Source organism: Vulpes lagopus, chromosome 1, assembly GCF_018345385.1.
Source record: "Vulpes lagopus strain Blue_001 chromosome 1, ASM1834538v1, whole genome shotgun sequence".
Lineage (NCBI taxonomy): Eukaryota > Metazoa > Chordata > Mammalia > Carnivora > Canidae > Vulpes > Vulpes lagopus.
The window spans coordinates 25830694-25847424 of record NC_054824.1 but is presented as its reverse complement, the minus strand read 5'-3'; the positions used below and the strand labels follow the sequence as shown (position 1 = coordinate 25847424).

Below are 16731 nucleotides of genomic sequence, written 5' to 3'. Positions count from 1 at the left end.
AACACAGAAAATCCCACTTTCTAATGTTTCAGAGATGAGAGATAAAGTATTTCATGGTCAGCATACCAATCCTCAGAATATATCTTGACAATCATAAATAAGACAAGTGGTACTCTTCCAGATTTGGTTTAAACAGTGAAAATCATCAAATGGGCAGGAAAAAGAATTCTTTTCCCAGATGGACAGTTTAGAAGACTTACCTTAAAGGGGGAGGGGGGTAACAAAAAAATAAAAAAGATTGGAGTATCAGGGCATCATAATTAAGGACTTGTCAGATTCTTTATGGATTTCAAAAACACTGCATAAATCATTTGTAAGCCTGAAAAATTAATAGCTGTGAACCACTTGCACAGCGATGAGGCTCATTGGTATGCTGATTACCAAAATATGCATGAGGTTGGCTTTAATCGGATTTATAAAAGCTGGAATCTTTCACCCCTAAATGAACTGAGGCAGCCTGGCATACCCTAGTGTTGGAGTGTTAGAGTTACTTTGATTTTGCCTGACCGCCACAAGATCATTTCTATTTGCTGAATGCAGGGGTAGCCTGATTGTGTATGGGTAGCCATGTTGTTTTCTGATGCAGCAGGACTTTTGTGGTCTTACGGGGCACCATGGATTGATACTGATTATTAACTTTTCATGGGCTCTTCTCTTTCTTTTGTTATAGGACTAAAGTATGGCATTATTTTGGTAAAGCAAAACAAGTGTGCACCCTTTATTTCTCCCTCTTTAGGGAAATTTTAATTTGAGAGGTTAGGGGGATGAGGCAGCTTGTTATGTAGTAAGCACGTAGATTGGACGTGGCATGGTGAATAATAGTTTATTTGGAATGTCTATATCAATCCTTTCTGTGTTTGACAAGTGTGCCTTTGTCTTAAAAATCCTTTGAATTAAAGGAAACTGCTTTTGCCGAAATCTCTCCATATCTGGAATGCTAGGGAACTGATGAGTGCCTAGTCAATGGAAGATGAAGAGAATGTTTGCTTGCCAGACATGAGCAGCCAGAAATGAGAAAATAAAGTAGTAAGAGGGTCTGCTTCAGTTATTTGTAGGCATTACTCTTTTGTACTACAGAAGAGGTTGAACCATTTTTCAAACCATAAAATATTAAAAGACTAGAAATTAGTATCACAGAAATCATTGAGTTCAGTTATAAACAGAAACTAAAGCCCAGAAAGTGTAACTTGCTCTAGATCCCACAGCTAGCTAGTGCTAGCACCCACCTCTCTTAAACCAGCTCATTGTGTTACTTCCTGTCATTCACAATTTAAATACCCCTTAACTGTGATAACTGGGACAGTGAGGGGACACCCTTAAGGACATAAATAAGGTAAAAGACTTCATATAAAGTAAATTTCAGTCTTTTACAAAATTGGACTTGGATTTTTGTAAAAGAAAACTTTAGATATTGTAATTTTAATTAATTAACAAGCTGGTGAAACAAAGTCTGTTGTATGTTAAATAATAGAGGAATGCAGCTTTTAGAAATGGAAAGGTTGGAGATTAAGATGATTAATGTTCGAAAGGTAAAGAATTTTACCAGTTGGGACAAAACTAGTGTCTTGAAGAAATATCTGTACTTCTCTATTCTCAAAATGACATAGTTAACAATAAAAGTAAAATTAAATCTCCCACAATGGACAAGTAGAAATATTTGACTATATGCTATCACTGGTTCCTTTTAACACTTATATTTTACAGTCTGGGTTTAAAATTACAGAAGTAGATCAGAGTGTCATATCAGATCTATTTTTAAGGCTCTGCTATGTGTTAATGATATGGGACAAAGAATTTATTGGATATTTTAACCTTAAATTATGTTTTTCTTGGAACAAGAATTATTCATAGCTATGAAGAAGTTTATTCTTTGAGAAAGTGCAGATTCTACAGCTGCATTCTCTTGTCTTAGATTTAGTCCAAATAAGCCATGTGAATGTGAGGTTCCTAAAACCTGCCTTTACTGGGGAAGGGTTTTTTAGAGCCTCGTGTTCTTTACAGGCACAACTACACCTTTTACCAGATACGGTTTTCTGTTCCCTTTGCTAAAGAACTAAGGTGTACTTTGTGTTTATTTCAAACTCTTTACACACTACCTTTTTCGTACTCACATAGCCTTGCATCAAAAATAGTGGATTGGAAGGTTGAGGCCAAGTTTGGCAGGGTGTAAGTTTAAATTTGTTTTTTAAAAGCTATTTAAAAGCACAAAAGATTTGGAGCTTTTTGCTCTTGGGTTGTGGGGTTTTGTATGTTTGTACTTTGTTTTGCTTTTATTGTGGTTATGTTTTTAAAATCCAGTAGTTAGTTTTTGGAAGCCATCTTTGCAGCATAATTTATGTAATGTTTATTGACCTTCAGCTTCTGGGAGAAACCATTTATTTGATGGAAACTTGATCCTTTGCCACGTTGAAAAAAAAAATAGATGAAACTTTCTTTTGGAATAGTAGAAATATTTGTTCTCTTTGACTTGAATGGATTTACCCTAGTTGCTGTGTATTGGTTTTGTATTAAAAATTAGAAGCCAAAGAAGAAGAAGATACTTCTGGGTCACTGTCAAAGGGGCTTCAGAAGACAGACCTCTATCATCTTCAGAAGGTAACTTTTCCTTCCAACTGCATCCTGGCACTTGTTTTTTTCAGCATGTGCTCTAGATTAGTTCTGCCTAAATGTTTTTGTTTTTATTTGAGAGAAAGAGAGAGACACAGAGATAGCAAGAGAGAGCACAAGCTGAGAGGAGAGGGAGAAGCAGGCTCCCCATTGAGTAGGGAGCCTGAACCAGGGCTTGATCCCAGGACCCTAGTCATGACCTGAGCCAAAGGCAGACGCTTAACTGACTTAACCACCCAGGCGCCCCTGTTTTTATTTTTAAGCCACAACCAGAAACAAAGGAGATTTTGTAACTCACTTATAAATTGAACATCCTGTTTATCTGATCCATTGCCATTCTCATTCTGTATTTACAAAGTCTAGAATTTACTAGCCAACGTAGGTGGAAACTGTTCCTTTAGCCTCAGAGAAAAAGAGAATCAACTACTAATAAGGAAAAACTGAACATTGTTGCAACAAGCAATCTGATTACTTATCTGATCTTTTTTTGTTTGATCAGAGAAATCCAAAAGAGAGAGCCTAACTTTTTTAATGCATATTGAGTAGAGAGCAGAAACTGAGCCACAAGATGTGCAACATAATCTTTTTCAGATCATTCTAACTTTAGGATCTTGGTTGTTCTTAAAAGTAAAGAGCCTTCTTTGTATCCTGATACCAAGCTATGATAAATATGGAATAAACGTTCAATCAAAGCAAGATAGAACTACATTGAATTTATTCTATTTTGATGGCCAAAGGCTAAGGGTTTTTTTTTTTTTTTTTCTTATATTTTTAAGTCCTTTTCTTAATGAAGTAATGGGTTGTGGATTGTGGGCACTCTGCCATATGATGGCAATAAAGTGACTGTCCTTTTTCTCTTTCCCTGAAAATCCATTTTATATATATATATATTTTAATATTTATTTATTTATTCATGAGAGACACAGAGACAGAAGCAGAGGGACAAGTGGGCTCCATGCAGGGAGCCCGATGAGGGATTCGATCCCGGCATGCCAGGATCACGCCCTAAGCCAAAGGCAGACACTCAACCTCCGAGCCACCCAGGCATCCCTCATTTGATATATATTTGAAGCAAAATACTTGGAAGGAGAGATTCTTTCTAGAGCTTAAAAATAAAAAAATAACCCATTTTGATCTGGTTCTTTCTGTGCACATTCTGTATATGGACCCAGCGCTTCCCTGTTAGGAATTTTCTATTGCAGAATCACCAGGAAAAATATGTTCTTTCATCCATAGTCCTTACTGGAAATGAAGGAACTAAGAAGAACAAATAAGAAGCAGACCAGATTTGAAGTACTCAGAGAAAAAGTTGTCAACTTCATTGACAGTCTGGTAAGGTGAGTCTATGGCTCTGAAAAGCTAAAAATCAGGCTGTATTACTAACACTGGGGTAATAGTTGTCCACAGCCAGCCCTGGGCACTTTCTCCTAGATTAGGCTTCCAGCTTAGAATTGTAATTTTGATTCATTTTCCATTCTTATTAGATGTCTGATCAAATGACGGGTTCAGTCTTTACTGAGAGTTCAAGAACACAAATTTAAATTTGATCTAGTTCATTAAGCTGGGGTGGGGGGATGAAAACAGAAAGTGAATGTTTTTCCCCTTTATAATAACAGTGTTTGCATTGCACTTTATCTTTGCTCTGTCTTTTCTGGGAGTCTGCTGGATCTGGGCCAAGCCCAGAAGACAGAGCAGGCCAGACGTAATGCCCTCTTTTATCCAAAGTAAAGGACTTCTAATTCTAAAGAATACCAGTGCAACTTATTGTCAGTTGAGAAATGTACTCACAGTAATTTAGAAGTCCATTAGTCCCGCCTATATTTTAAGATGACTCCTTTTTGGGAAACCCAGATTGTTCTGATTCAAGGATTTCCCAAAAGCCAGTTTTATGTAGGTGTGTGAAATTACCCACCTAAAAGCTGCCTTTCAGCAGTTGGGACATGCTATAGAAAAAAAAAAGTGTGAAAAATAAAATGATTTAAGAGCTAAAAAATAGGAAAAAACTTATCATTGCTTATTCTGTTTTTTTAATAGCAGTTCAAACGGCAGGCTAGGCACTGAATATAATCAAGTACTAAAAGGAACAGCTCAGTCCCTGAAGACAGAGAGTAGTTTTCTGGTAAATTACTTGTCCTTAAACATGAAAAGTTCTGTTTTCCAGGACAATGTGGGAACAGGGTCATTGTTCCTAATCCCTGGGGAGAAATCATTAATGTCATAAAAAAGGTCCAGATGAGCAACCAAGTGTGACAAAAGGAAGATTAAAGTGAGAAATGTGTCATGTACAAGTGCAATATAATACTGAACTGACCTACTGACCACAATTGACCTTTTAGAATGCATACAGTTAACCTTGCCCTACTGGGCTTTGCTGTTTTGGTATTTTCTTGCCCCAAGTTTCTGACTCCTTTCTTTTACCAACTTGTGACTGTTACGGTTAAAAAAAAATGGTTAAAGTGTATCTTACCATAATTTAGTACACATTTAGTAGGCCAGATGTCAGGTTCATCTGAATTCCCACAAATTCCACGCTGTAGGCTCTGAAATCAAACAATCATTCCTCTTTGATCTTTGACCTAATTGTGATTTTTTTCCTTTCTGAGAAGTTACTGAAGTAAAGGTGAGTATGACTGAATTGTGCTGCATTGTGAAATCACAAAATTTTCCATACCAGGATTTACAGTCTTTATCAAGATTGACTATCCCAGGCAGGGAGAGATTAGGATTGTAGCATGTCAGAGCTAAAAAAGACTTAAGGCGTCATGTGGAAGCTAAAACACAGAGAGAAGCTAGAACTTATGCAAAGTCACACAGTCCTGGTCTGCTGATGTCCATCAGAAGTCCCTCTCCATTCTCCATACTGTCTCCAAGGAGGCCTCAATCACAGATGTTTGAACAAGCTTGGAGTCCTTGGAGAAAAGATGTTTGTTAAAGATAAATATAAGCAATAGACTCTCAAGAGACAGGGTTCCTGGTTTACCATGAGGAGCTCCTGAGAAAACTGAGAAAGGCAAATAAAAGTACATGCTATTTCCTACGTTATACATCAAAATACAAGCTTCAACTTTGTAGCCCTTGTTGATATTAAGTAGTCCCTCCAGATTCCCTCAAAACCTCCTTTCCTGTTTGTTTGTTTTTTTAGATTTTATTTATTTATTCAGAGAGAGAGAGAGAGAGGCAGAGTCACAGGTAAAGGGAGAAGCAGGCTCCATGCAGGGAGCCTGATGTGGGACTCCATCCCGGGTCTCCAGGATCACACCCTGAGCTGCAGGCGGCACTAAAGCGCTGTGCCACCGGGGCTACCCCCTCTCCTGTTAATGAACTCTGATCTGAATCCAAAAGGAGCACCATGCAGTGCTCTAGTCTAGTGCTAGGCACACTACTTATTTCTTACAGCAAGTAAGCTGCAAAGTAGATTCCTTTGCTACTCTCCACATTTGCAGTTGGACAAAAAGTCTAATGTATGATATTTTGTCACTGGTGGGGGTGATGGTGAAGAGAAGAGTTTTAAATAGTCCTCCGAGTTTTTGGACGTCTTGTTCATCATTTAGGCTTCAACTAATGTAGCAGGCCAGTGTAAACCAAATACAGGCAAAAATTTTATTTTGCCTCTGATGGAGGTTCTTTGAGGATATCCAAAAAGGCCTTTTGCCTTGGGAATTAACTGAATTTCTAAACGTTAGACAGATGTTAAAAAGGGAGGAGTACAAATGTGAGATAATTTTTCTGACATGGACTCTGCTTGTCTTGATTTCCAGTCCTTATTACATAGCAGGACTTCAACAGGGTCTTTTTTTTTTTTTTTTAAAGATTTTATTTATTTATCCATGAGAGATACAGAGAGAAAGGCAGAGATATAGACAGAGGCTCCCTGCAGGGCACCCAATGCTGGAATCTATCCTAGGACCCCAGGATCACGACCTGAGCCAAAGGCAGATACTCAACCACTGAGCCACCCAGGCGCCCCCTCAACTGGGTCTTTTAACGACAGTCATTGTAACAATTGGGGAAACAGCCTGAGGTTGGTGTAGGAAGTGTTTATGGCCAGAAATTACAAATGGGTAGCTAGCCAGCTAGGGAGGCAGTTGATGTTATAAAACCCATGCCAGAGGCTACAGCTAAATTTATCTTGAGTAAGAGTACTTAAGGTATAGAATGCTGAGCCTTAGGCCCAAGTCAGAATCGTACACTTTGCAAAACGGGTTTTATTCTGAGTAACTCTAGGGAAGGAGCAGGAGGCAGGAGTTCTCCTGAGATGGGGAGGAGTGATGTACATGGTTAATACCCTCTTCACTTTCTCTCTTTCTCAAAGCCACTGACCACAATGGGTGGAGCAAGTGTAGTAGGATTTTCTCCCAGGACAAGAGAAGGGACAACAGGAAGAAAAGGGTAATTTTAATTTCCCTGGTGGCTGGGCCTGAGGCCGCTGCTTTGTTCTGCCTGCGCTTGGTGGGAAACGTGGGAAACTGCACGGACACATATCTGGCATGTGGCCAAAATATTTAAAGCCCAGGACTACACTAAGCCCCCCAGTTTTCTTTTTTAAAGATTTTATTCACTTATTCATGATAGACAGAGAGAGAGAGAGACAACCAGACTCCACCGGGAGCCCAACACAGGACTTGATCCCAGGATCGCACCGTAGGCATCCTAGGCCAAAGGCAGGCACTAAACCACTGAGCCACCCAGGGATCCCCAAGCCCCCCAGTTTTTATGAAGGCATGTGAGCTAACAACTTTAATCAAGTTAGTGACTTATTACTCTTAGAACCTTTGGGTTGTGTTTGCCAGAATTTCTCTCTTCCAATTTGCTAACCTCCACACCAAAAGTGATGTCACTGTCATGGCACAGGCAAGCTGATAGGCTCATTAGACACTGAAAGTGAACTGTTCTTTGTATTTATTTACTTTTTTTAAAGATTTTAATTATTTATTTGAGACAGAGCACAAGCAGGGGGAGAAGCAGAGAGAGGGAGAAGCAAGCTCTCTGCTGAGCAGGGAGCCCGATATGGAGCTCCATCCCAGGACCCTGGGATCATGACCTGAGCCACCCAGGTTCTCCTAAAAGTGAACTTTATAATGCTTTATTTCCCTCGTTCAGATTTCATTAAAATCAGGTTGTCCTCTAACCCGAAACCCAAGTTACAGTGGTTTTTCTAATTGAAATTTTGAAGATGAACAATTTGCTTGTTTTCCAATATTTTGAAGCTAAAATTTAGTCTTTTCTGCCTTCTAAAGTAAAATTTAATTCTAACATATAAAGAACCTTTCAGATATCATTTCTATGAAACATATCAATTAAAACATTTTCTGTGATCCAAAAAGAATTTCCTAAACTCAATCCTAGGCCTGAGGCCTGTGTTTAAACACTGTCAAGAGTTAAATGTCAGCTATGGTAAGTAATGTGGCTATCTCAGCTTTCCAAATAATTATTCTAAGAAAGTATTCATTAATGCTGTAAGAAGTTCAACCTTTATGGTTTTGAGCAGAAATATAACTTATGTACATTTGTACCTAAAGGCTTAAATCAGAACTGAAATACAGTTTCTTAAATTCTGGTGAATATGAAAGCTTTAAAAAAATACTTTATGTAAGAGGTACAATTCTGAGTGAACCTGTACGAACTCTGCTATTTGGCTTTTGTTTCATTTGTTTTTGGTTGTTGATTTTGCCTTTTAATAGCTCAGTCTTCCACAGAAGATTGACCAAAATGTTATAATGAACATTATCTTATCTAAAAGCTGATACCTCACTTTGGCTGTTTCAGAGAATATCTTCTGCCTCCAGAGACACAGCCTCTGCATGAGGTAGTGTACTTTACTGCTGCTCACACCCTGCGTGAACACCTGAATGCTGCTCCAAGAATCGCTCTCCACACTGCACTCAACAATCCTTATTATTATCTCAAGGTAAAAAGCAAATTCATTACTCTGACAGTTTAGTTCACAGTCTTTACCACAAAAATTTGCAGTCCTAACTAGTGGGGAGTTGGTAGCACAGGATTATCTCTTTCAGGTTTTGAAAAAAAAATCTTTAGACTTTAGAGGCATTTTCTAAGCCAGTGAAGATTCCAATCAGTAGTCCACTAATGCTGCCAACTTTTGATGGTCTGTACATGTCTTCCATGTAATCAAACCAGGTCACAGCGGGCACTAAGATTCCAGAGTACCCTATTCTTGTGAAAATAAATGTTTCCCTACAGACATAACAACAGATCATGGGTCAAAAAATATGGTCTAACGAAATTACAAGGATCCAAATGGTTGTTTCTGATGAAAGAAATAAGTACTTTGGGGTTTTGTCATGGATTTTAAACCCAAAGATCACTCTGAGTATCTCAAGAGCTGAGTATAGAGGATAGCCAGCAACCTGCCAGGGACAAAACTCCTAAAATCCAGAATCTACTAGTTCTAAGAAGCTATTCTTTAAACAGAGTTCAAGAGAGTTCAGAATTTTAAAAACTCCCTTACGTGACCAGGTCAAGTCCTCATTTAAACATTTCTGTAAGCTACATTTCAAGCTTATGTATACATGGAAGTAATTAGACAATTTGCTAATAAGTTAACTTGTTACAAACTCAGTTAAGCACCTAGAAATCTTGCCACGAAAAATACTTAAGAAATGACTCCATAAAATCTATGAAGAATGTTCCAAATGTATCGGTTTCTTATTCCAAAATTGCACTCAAAAAAAAAAAAAAAAAAAAAGAAAAGAAACAAAAACAAAATTGCACTCAAGCTAGCATGCTAATAAGCATTAAAAGAGAATGTGGAGTAGGAAGATATAAATCAGTGGTTTTCAATAATGGTGGTAGTGAAGAGCTTGAATAATTTCATACATAAAACACAAAATATTTTTATTACATAAACCACAAATTAAAATTCTTCTTTAGTAGTAGGTCACTTAAGAGATCTGGTATGATTTTAGGAGTCTTTGGGAGGATATATCACAATCTCTGTGTATGTTTGTGTGAGACAGTTTCTCAGTAAGAACCATGGATTTCAAATAAGTTAAAAAAACACTGATTTTTGGGGTGCCTGGGTAGCTCAGTTGGTGAAGTGCCAACTCTTAGTTTCCTCTCAGGCTGTGATCTCAGGGTTGTAAGATCAAGCCCCTCTCCTCTGCCTGCCTCCCAATGAATTAATAAATCTTTAATTTAAAAAAACCCAATTGTGTTAGGATCTGCAGCATTTAACAGTCTTTGAGAGATAACTTACAGCCCTGGTAGTGATGTGTTGGTATTAATAAGTATAATTATTCCTATAATTACAAGTGTTGGAAGTGGCTGAAAATCCCCAGGGAAATCCATAAACTTTTTATGGAAACCAGAAATGCATTAGGATCTCAGAAATTAATAGTGTATGATTAAAATGAAAAAAAAAGAAATAATTTGATTAAAAGAAAACATGCTTTTCTTCTGATCCTGAGTATTCTTCTAGTGACTAGGAGCTAAGGGGATTATGACTGACAACTTAATCCTAAGCAAGAAACTAGGTAACTATTGGAGAGTAAAATGCAACTCAATAAATAAAGGAACTCAAAGACTCCTCTTACTGGCTTACTAAATTTAGTTTAGGGGTTCATTAATGTCTGCTTTTGTTCCTAATCATTTCTAAAACATAGTCATCTTAATTTACTGGGTTTTTTTTGTTTTTTGTTTTTAGAATGAAGCACTGAAAAGTGAAGAAGGCTGCATTCCAAATGTCGCCCCAGACATCTGCATAGCATATAAACTGCACCTAGAGTGTAGCAGGCTAATCAACCTTGTAGACTGGTCAGAGGTAGGTCAGGGGAAACAGAATAAGCTATTTGTCTAACCATCCATGACAGTTCTCCTGGGGTTTTTTAACTTTTAGAGCTTTGAAACTCATCTTTCTTTTCTTTTTTTAACGCCCTGTTCTTTTGTTTGGAAAGCATAAATCACTTCATACTGCAAAATCTCCTCCAGAAGAGCAGTTAACTGTTTAACAGTCTCACCCCAAATCCCCTGCACTCTGATTCCACACACCTCAACCAAGCCAATTCTACATTCATGCTAGGTCAAAATAAGTACGTGATCTAAAGCCACAGTTAACAGTAAGCAAAAGCTAAACAGTTTAGGTTGGTTCTGTTTTTCACAAAATAAAGGTGCATTATTAACTAGCATTTCCTTTATCACAAAAAAGAAAAAATATTAGAATAACTATACTATACAACAGATTTAGCAATCAGGAAGTACAAGGAATACTTGGCAAGGCAGTGGAAGACAATAATTAAGATAAACAATTTCTTTCCATCCTCAGAAGAGCATTACAAAGTTAACTCTTTTGAAGGTCTTATTTAACAGATGTCACCATTTAAAAATATGCATAATTGGCACCTTCTAAGATGAGAAGTTTTGAGAATCTGGAATTTGGTGTAATATTTTAAAAAGTGTACCAGCTATCATCAGCAGCAGTGCTTGACCTGCTTCATACAGAGTCATCAAGGGCAATAAAAGATATTTGGCAGTGGTAGATATTTTTATTTTCTTCTGTCTTGTCTCTCAAAAGGCTTTTGCAACAGTTGTGACAGCTGCTGAAAAAACGGATGCAGATTCTGCAACCTCAGAAGAAAGGAATGAAATTATCCAGTATCCTTTTAACAAATCAGTTTTGTAACATTCAAGTATACATGGAGTAGAAGTTTACAGTTTCTCTAGACCTACAATATTTATAAAGATGTGCTCCAGACTACTTTATTATTTAATATTAACCACACCATCCCAGAATAACTTGTTTCTACATATCTATTCTGATTTTAACCTAAAATGAGACCTAACGTAAAATATTTGGTCTAAAACTTCTATCAAGGTTATACTCCAGAATTCAGCAACAATGTCAAAAAACTATTATTCTGTTTTTCTATGGTGAGTAGATACTTTTAAGTAGTTAAAGGGGGAGCAATTTTCATACTGTATGAAAAATTAGAATTATGTAAGCATTAAGTACTTTACCATTCATGACTTATTGAAGTGGATTCTAATTACATTTGTTCTTTTCCAGTAAGGATTAAAATTTAATTTAGCATATGTATTTGAACTGTACTTAACAGGTGATGTTTTAACATTGAGATTTTAAAATTTGTCAAAAAATTTAACAGTGAATTTCCTTAACCACAGCCTTCAGTGCTCGGTTTATTAGAGCTGTTTCTGAACTAGAACTTTTAGGATTTATAAAACCTACCAAACAGAAGACTGACCATGTGGCAAGGCTAACATGGGGAGGCTGCTAGAAAGCCATGGAATGAAGCCAGAAGTATCACATTAAGCTTAAGAGAAAAATGAGACCAGGCATATTTACATACCACTGGAAGACTCTTGGTGAGAAATGTGTAATCCTTGTGTGTGTTTGATCAGAAAGTACTGTTAACCAAACAGGAATATATCAAAAACACCTCTGGAGTACTTTAGAACCCAACAAATGGCATGCTTATTACATTGTAACTACAACCTCCTCCACATTATCACTGTAATTTTCATAGTCATTACTAAATTATAAATAAATTGTTCTTGAGCAGTTTACAGAGGTAATAAATGCCTTTATCCACGAGTATTAAATTTGTTACGGTTGATTTCATATCACTCATTTCTGCTCCCCTGGTTTTTTGGACTGGCATTCCTCCTCACTTTAGTAAATTGCATAGTAAGAAAGACAACTATCCTACAGGATTTCTCCTAGTGACTATATAGGTTCTAAAACTGCCTCTGCTGCCCCATTTCTTTTAGTCTGAAAACTTAAAAAACCCCAAGCTCTTTGGCTTTATGTTTAAAGGGAGTAAATATTCTACTTTAGGATGACCCATCATGGATCCTTTAAGACCTTTACCAATCACATTTCAATCTTGTAAAATCCAAATGAGGAAAAAGTAAATCCCAAATGGAATGACATCTGGATTTCTTCCATGAGAAGAACTCATCAAGACAATGAAACAAAGATATACCAAATTCATTATTTAATGTTTTAAATCCCATGAGAATTCCGGGACATAGCTTTAAGAGTATTCACTAACTTATCAAAATTACCAATGCAAATATGACCACAAGGAAAAAAAAATCCAAATTCAGTAAAATCTTGGTTCACAAATATTAGTAAGCTATGTAATTGTAGGCCTTTCTTGTGTGTGCTTTGAGGACAAATTTAATGCAGGTTTTAAAATTTATTGTAAAGAAATTTGATAGCTTAAATAATTCTAGAGTGTAAAGGATATGTCATACAGGGTGGAGTATTTTTATCCTCTGACAACATGAGGGCTGAGATGACATTAATGGGTAACTGCCCCCTTCTCCCTCTTCCTGTCCCAAAACACACAAAAAAGTGTTAGATGTACTGTATCCCTCCCAAATTATAAAATGTTGCTAGGCTCAAAAAGGGAAATAAAGAACTACATGCCAGAACAAAAAGCATCTAGCTAGCCCTGTAGAACTTTGAGACAATTACCAGAATTGCATTACTGAGATAAATGTCTTCTCATCTAAAAGATGCCAGGATTTCTTACTAAGCCATAGACATAAATACATATGTGCACAAAGAGCTGTCAACTTGGAAATTAAGGAATTTATGATATGCAAACACAAACATCACTACCATATGGAAGAAACTGGACAAATAGAGGCTTTTGACACTTGGGAATCCATGTGTGAAAGGCAGAGAGCCTCTGCCAAATGGGTAGGTATGATTGGAGCAGAGAATCCATTTTTATTCTGTGAAGTCTCCATGACTTGACAGCAACTATAGCTTTTTTTTTTATTATTCTAAAATTTTTTTTTAAATATTCTAAAATTTTAAATAGTCATTCCCCCCTCCAGTCACATGTGCTCTCACCATGTTTCATTTTTTGTAACAGTTGGTAAAATCTAAGGAAAGAATGTATGGATGATTTTGAGCATTTTCTTCTTACTACCTATTTAAGTGAGGCTGTCAGAAATGGGAGAGATTTTCCAGTATTCTGTGCTAATTAATGTGAAGACACCATCAATATCTACAATGTGATTTCTTCCAGCTTTCAAATGGTGCCAATGAGCACCAGAGAAAATTATGACTAGAAACTGAATTTCAACAAAACTCATATAGTAATATGCTTACACGGTAAGGTACAGAGGAACTGGCCTCATACAGACCAGATTTATCTCTGAGTAGGAGTAGCCCTTGCGTTTTCTTTTGCTGGGCATTGAATTGAATTCATGCTACTACCTAAATGCATATTATAGAGTGAACTACTTTTTCTTACTACCTACGATTAGGATGGAAATTAGTGTTTTTAGAGTGAATACCCGAAAAAACTATAAAATTGAACTCACGAAGCTCATTTATTGCGATCATTATGGAACACAAACCCCTCAAAGCCAGCCCTATTTTAAGCATCACCTCAATTCTGTGTCCATTACTTTTTTTTTTTTTTTTTAATTTTATTTATTTATGATAGTCACAGAGAGAGAGAGAGGTAGAGACACAGAGGAGAAGCAGGCTCCATGCACCGGGAGCCCGACGTGGGATTCGATCCCAGGTCTCCAGGATCGCGCCCTGGGCCAAAGGCAGGCGCTAAACCGCTGCGCCACCCAGGGATCCCCTGTGTCCATTACTTAATATAGTAAAACTTCATCCAACACACCTTACAAATGGGATATTCTGATTGACTAAATCTTTGTTCAGTAAAATACTAATCTGCAAACCCTAGAGCAGTTTGAAATTTGTTCAAAAACTTTATGGAGTGCATACCATACTCTTGTCACTGTGATACTTATGTGAACAAAGATCTTTGCCCTCCTTGCAGAGGGAGCAGAACAGAGAATTATATTGTAGGTTACGGGAAAAAAAAAAAAAAAACCAGGATATCATGCTGCAGTTTTAAAACAGTGGTCACAGCAAGTCTCATTGAGATGAGTTTGTGAACAACTCAAAGTTGGTAAAAGATTTACTTGTGAAGTTCTATGGAAGTGCACTGTAAGAGAATAGCAGTAACAAAAAGTCTTTAGGCAGGAGTATGTAAACTACATGGGAGGACCAGCAGGGCTGGCCAATGTGGGATAGGCAGGGTGAGCAGATGGGAGACAAAAATTAAATAAGGGAGGGAGGATAGAGTACATGTAATTTAAGGCCCTGTAGACCATTGAAAAGTCTTGATTTTTAATCAGGTAGGAAGCCATCTAAGGTAAAAGACTTAGAGCTTTAAGTGATCACTCTGCTAGAAGAGTAGACTAGAATGGTTGGTGAGGAGACAAAGATGAATGAAGCAAAAATAATGACCAATTAGGCAATCACTGAATGGTCTAAGCAAGACATAATATAGTAGAAATGGTGAGACTTTAGAATGGAACCAAGCAAGACTTGATGGACTTTTTGTCTGCAGAACTAGAATAGAGATGCCATTAACTGGGGATGATGATCAGGATGGTAAAGTCAAGAGGCAAAGGTAAGTTTGGTTTTAGACCTAAGTTTTGAGACTTTTATTAGATATCCAAGTGGAAATGTCTCCATAGAGAGGTGAATATATAATCTTATGTCTCTAGGATGAGATGTGATCACCAAACGGAGTATGAACAGAGGCGGCAAGGAGGCCAAGGTCAAACTCTGGGACAGATGTTGGTTTTTAACATTTGGAAAAATGGGCAGCAGGGAAAACGAAAAAAGACAAGTTATATAGAAGAACCAGACAGACCAAGAAGGGGAGCCAATAAAGTAGGAGGAAAATCAGGCAAGTGTGGTATCTTACAAGCCAACTTAAGAGTGTTTCAAGATCAAATATTGATTAAGATTTAGCAACGTGGAAATCAGAGTAGTAGAGAAAGGTCTGATAGGCAACACATATCAGATGACCTAACAAATGTCCGAACTTACCACTAGTCTTGGGAAGGCCATACATTGTGTGATGTGAAATGAAGACCACAGGATCAAAAGTTGTTTTAAGGCTTATTTTAATGAGTGACTAAACACGGAGGAGGGGCAGAGGAAGAAACAAACTTCAGGAGACTCCTCACTGAGCTCAGAGCCCAATGTGGGGCTTGATCTCAAGATCCCAAGATTGTGACCTAAGCTGAAACCAGAGTCAAGACACTTAAACAACTGCACCACCCAGGAGCCCCTCGAGACATTTTTTTAATGGCATTATTTACTTACTGTGCTTCTGGGAATGATCCAATAGAAAATGGACGCAGTGTAGAGAAGACTCTTTGAATGAGACAGGGACTTAGATCTAATCCTTCTTACCTAGGGCAAGTATAGGAACAGAATTGCTAGAGCAATTCTAGGAATAGACAAGGGTGGCAGTGCTTTACCAGAATATTTGCTTATTAAACACCAGTTACCGTAGAACTTTAACTAAAGGAATACAGAGAACCCAAATAAGACCAAGACAATTATTTCCAACCCTGGCTGCTTGGATTACCTAAATAGATTCCAACAGTGCTTCTCTCCCCATAACCTTCCAGAGCAGTCTAAGAAGTTGGAACCTGGGACTCTTCCCTAAAAGCTCTCCAGTTAATACTGCTGATACAAAAAAAAAAAAAAATTGTCTCATCTGTTAATGTTTCATCTATTTACTATTTTCTTTAGAGAGAGTTCTTGGTGTAAGCCAAAGATAACTTTGATATTCTAAATCTCCAATATCTATTTTTCTCAGATTGCCTATGCCTATTTTTCCTCAAAAATAGAATTATACCTGGTGATATGGCCTTGTTAATCTGGGATTTACTGAACACGTTATAGCAACCTAAGTATAATACCATACCAGTATTGCCTTTTACTAAAAGAATGACAGCACATGTAATTCTGTAGCTATTTATCTTTGAAAAGTAATTTCAGGGATCTCTGGAAATTCAGAATCCCTAGGTAGTTAATATCTTTCTGAGATTAACTGTGGTTGGTATTTGGACTAGAGTAATCAACTACTGGGGTCCATCTAATTACAATTAAATCCAAGAGGTTGCCTACATTTCTTATTTTCTGGCATTACCTCACACAATTACTGGAAATCATTAAGGTAGCCCATATTTACCTTTTGGTAAGGTAATAAATAGGCAGAAATTTGACTGCAGAGGAAATTTTATTCTTGATCCACTTGAATCTAGAATTAAAACTGTATTACTTGTAGCTCCGTGGAGATTGCAGTA

At 37.3% G+C, this 16731-nt stretch overlaps 1 protein-coding gene across 2 annotated transcripts in view; it reads left to right on the top strand.

The window, feature by feature from the left end:
* Positions 1-12178, top strand: part of ORC3 (origin recognition complex subunit 3) — a 60912-nt gene extending 48734 nt beyond the window's left edge. For both annotated transcript variants that reach the window (XM_041750832.1, XM_041750838.1), the window contains 6 exons: positions 2519-2595; positions 3844-3944; positions 8374-8515; positions 10271-10387; positions 11138-11217; positions 11753-12178. In XM_041750832.1, the coding sequence (XP_041606766.1) occupies positions 2519-2595; positions 3844-3944; positions 8374-8515; positions 10271-10387; positions 11138-11217; positions 11753-11858 (623 nt within the window). In that variant the 3' untranslated portion in view covers positions 11859-12178. The remainder of the gene's footprint in view (positions 1-2518; positions 2596-3843; positions 3945-8373; positions 8516-10270; positions 10388-11137; positions 11218-11752) is intronic.
* The last annotated feature ends 4553 nt before the right edge of the window (positions 12179-16731 follow it).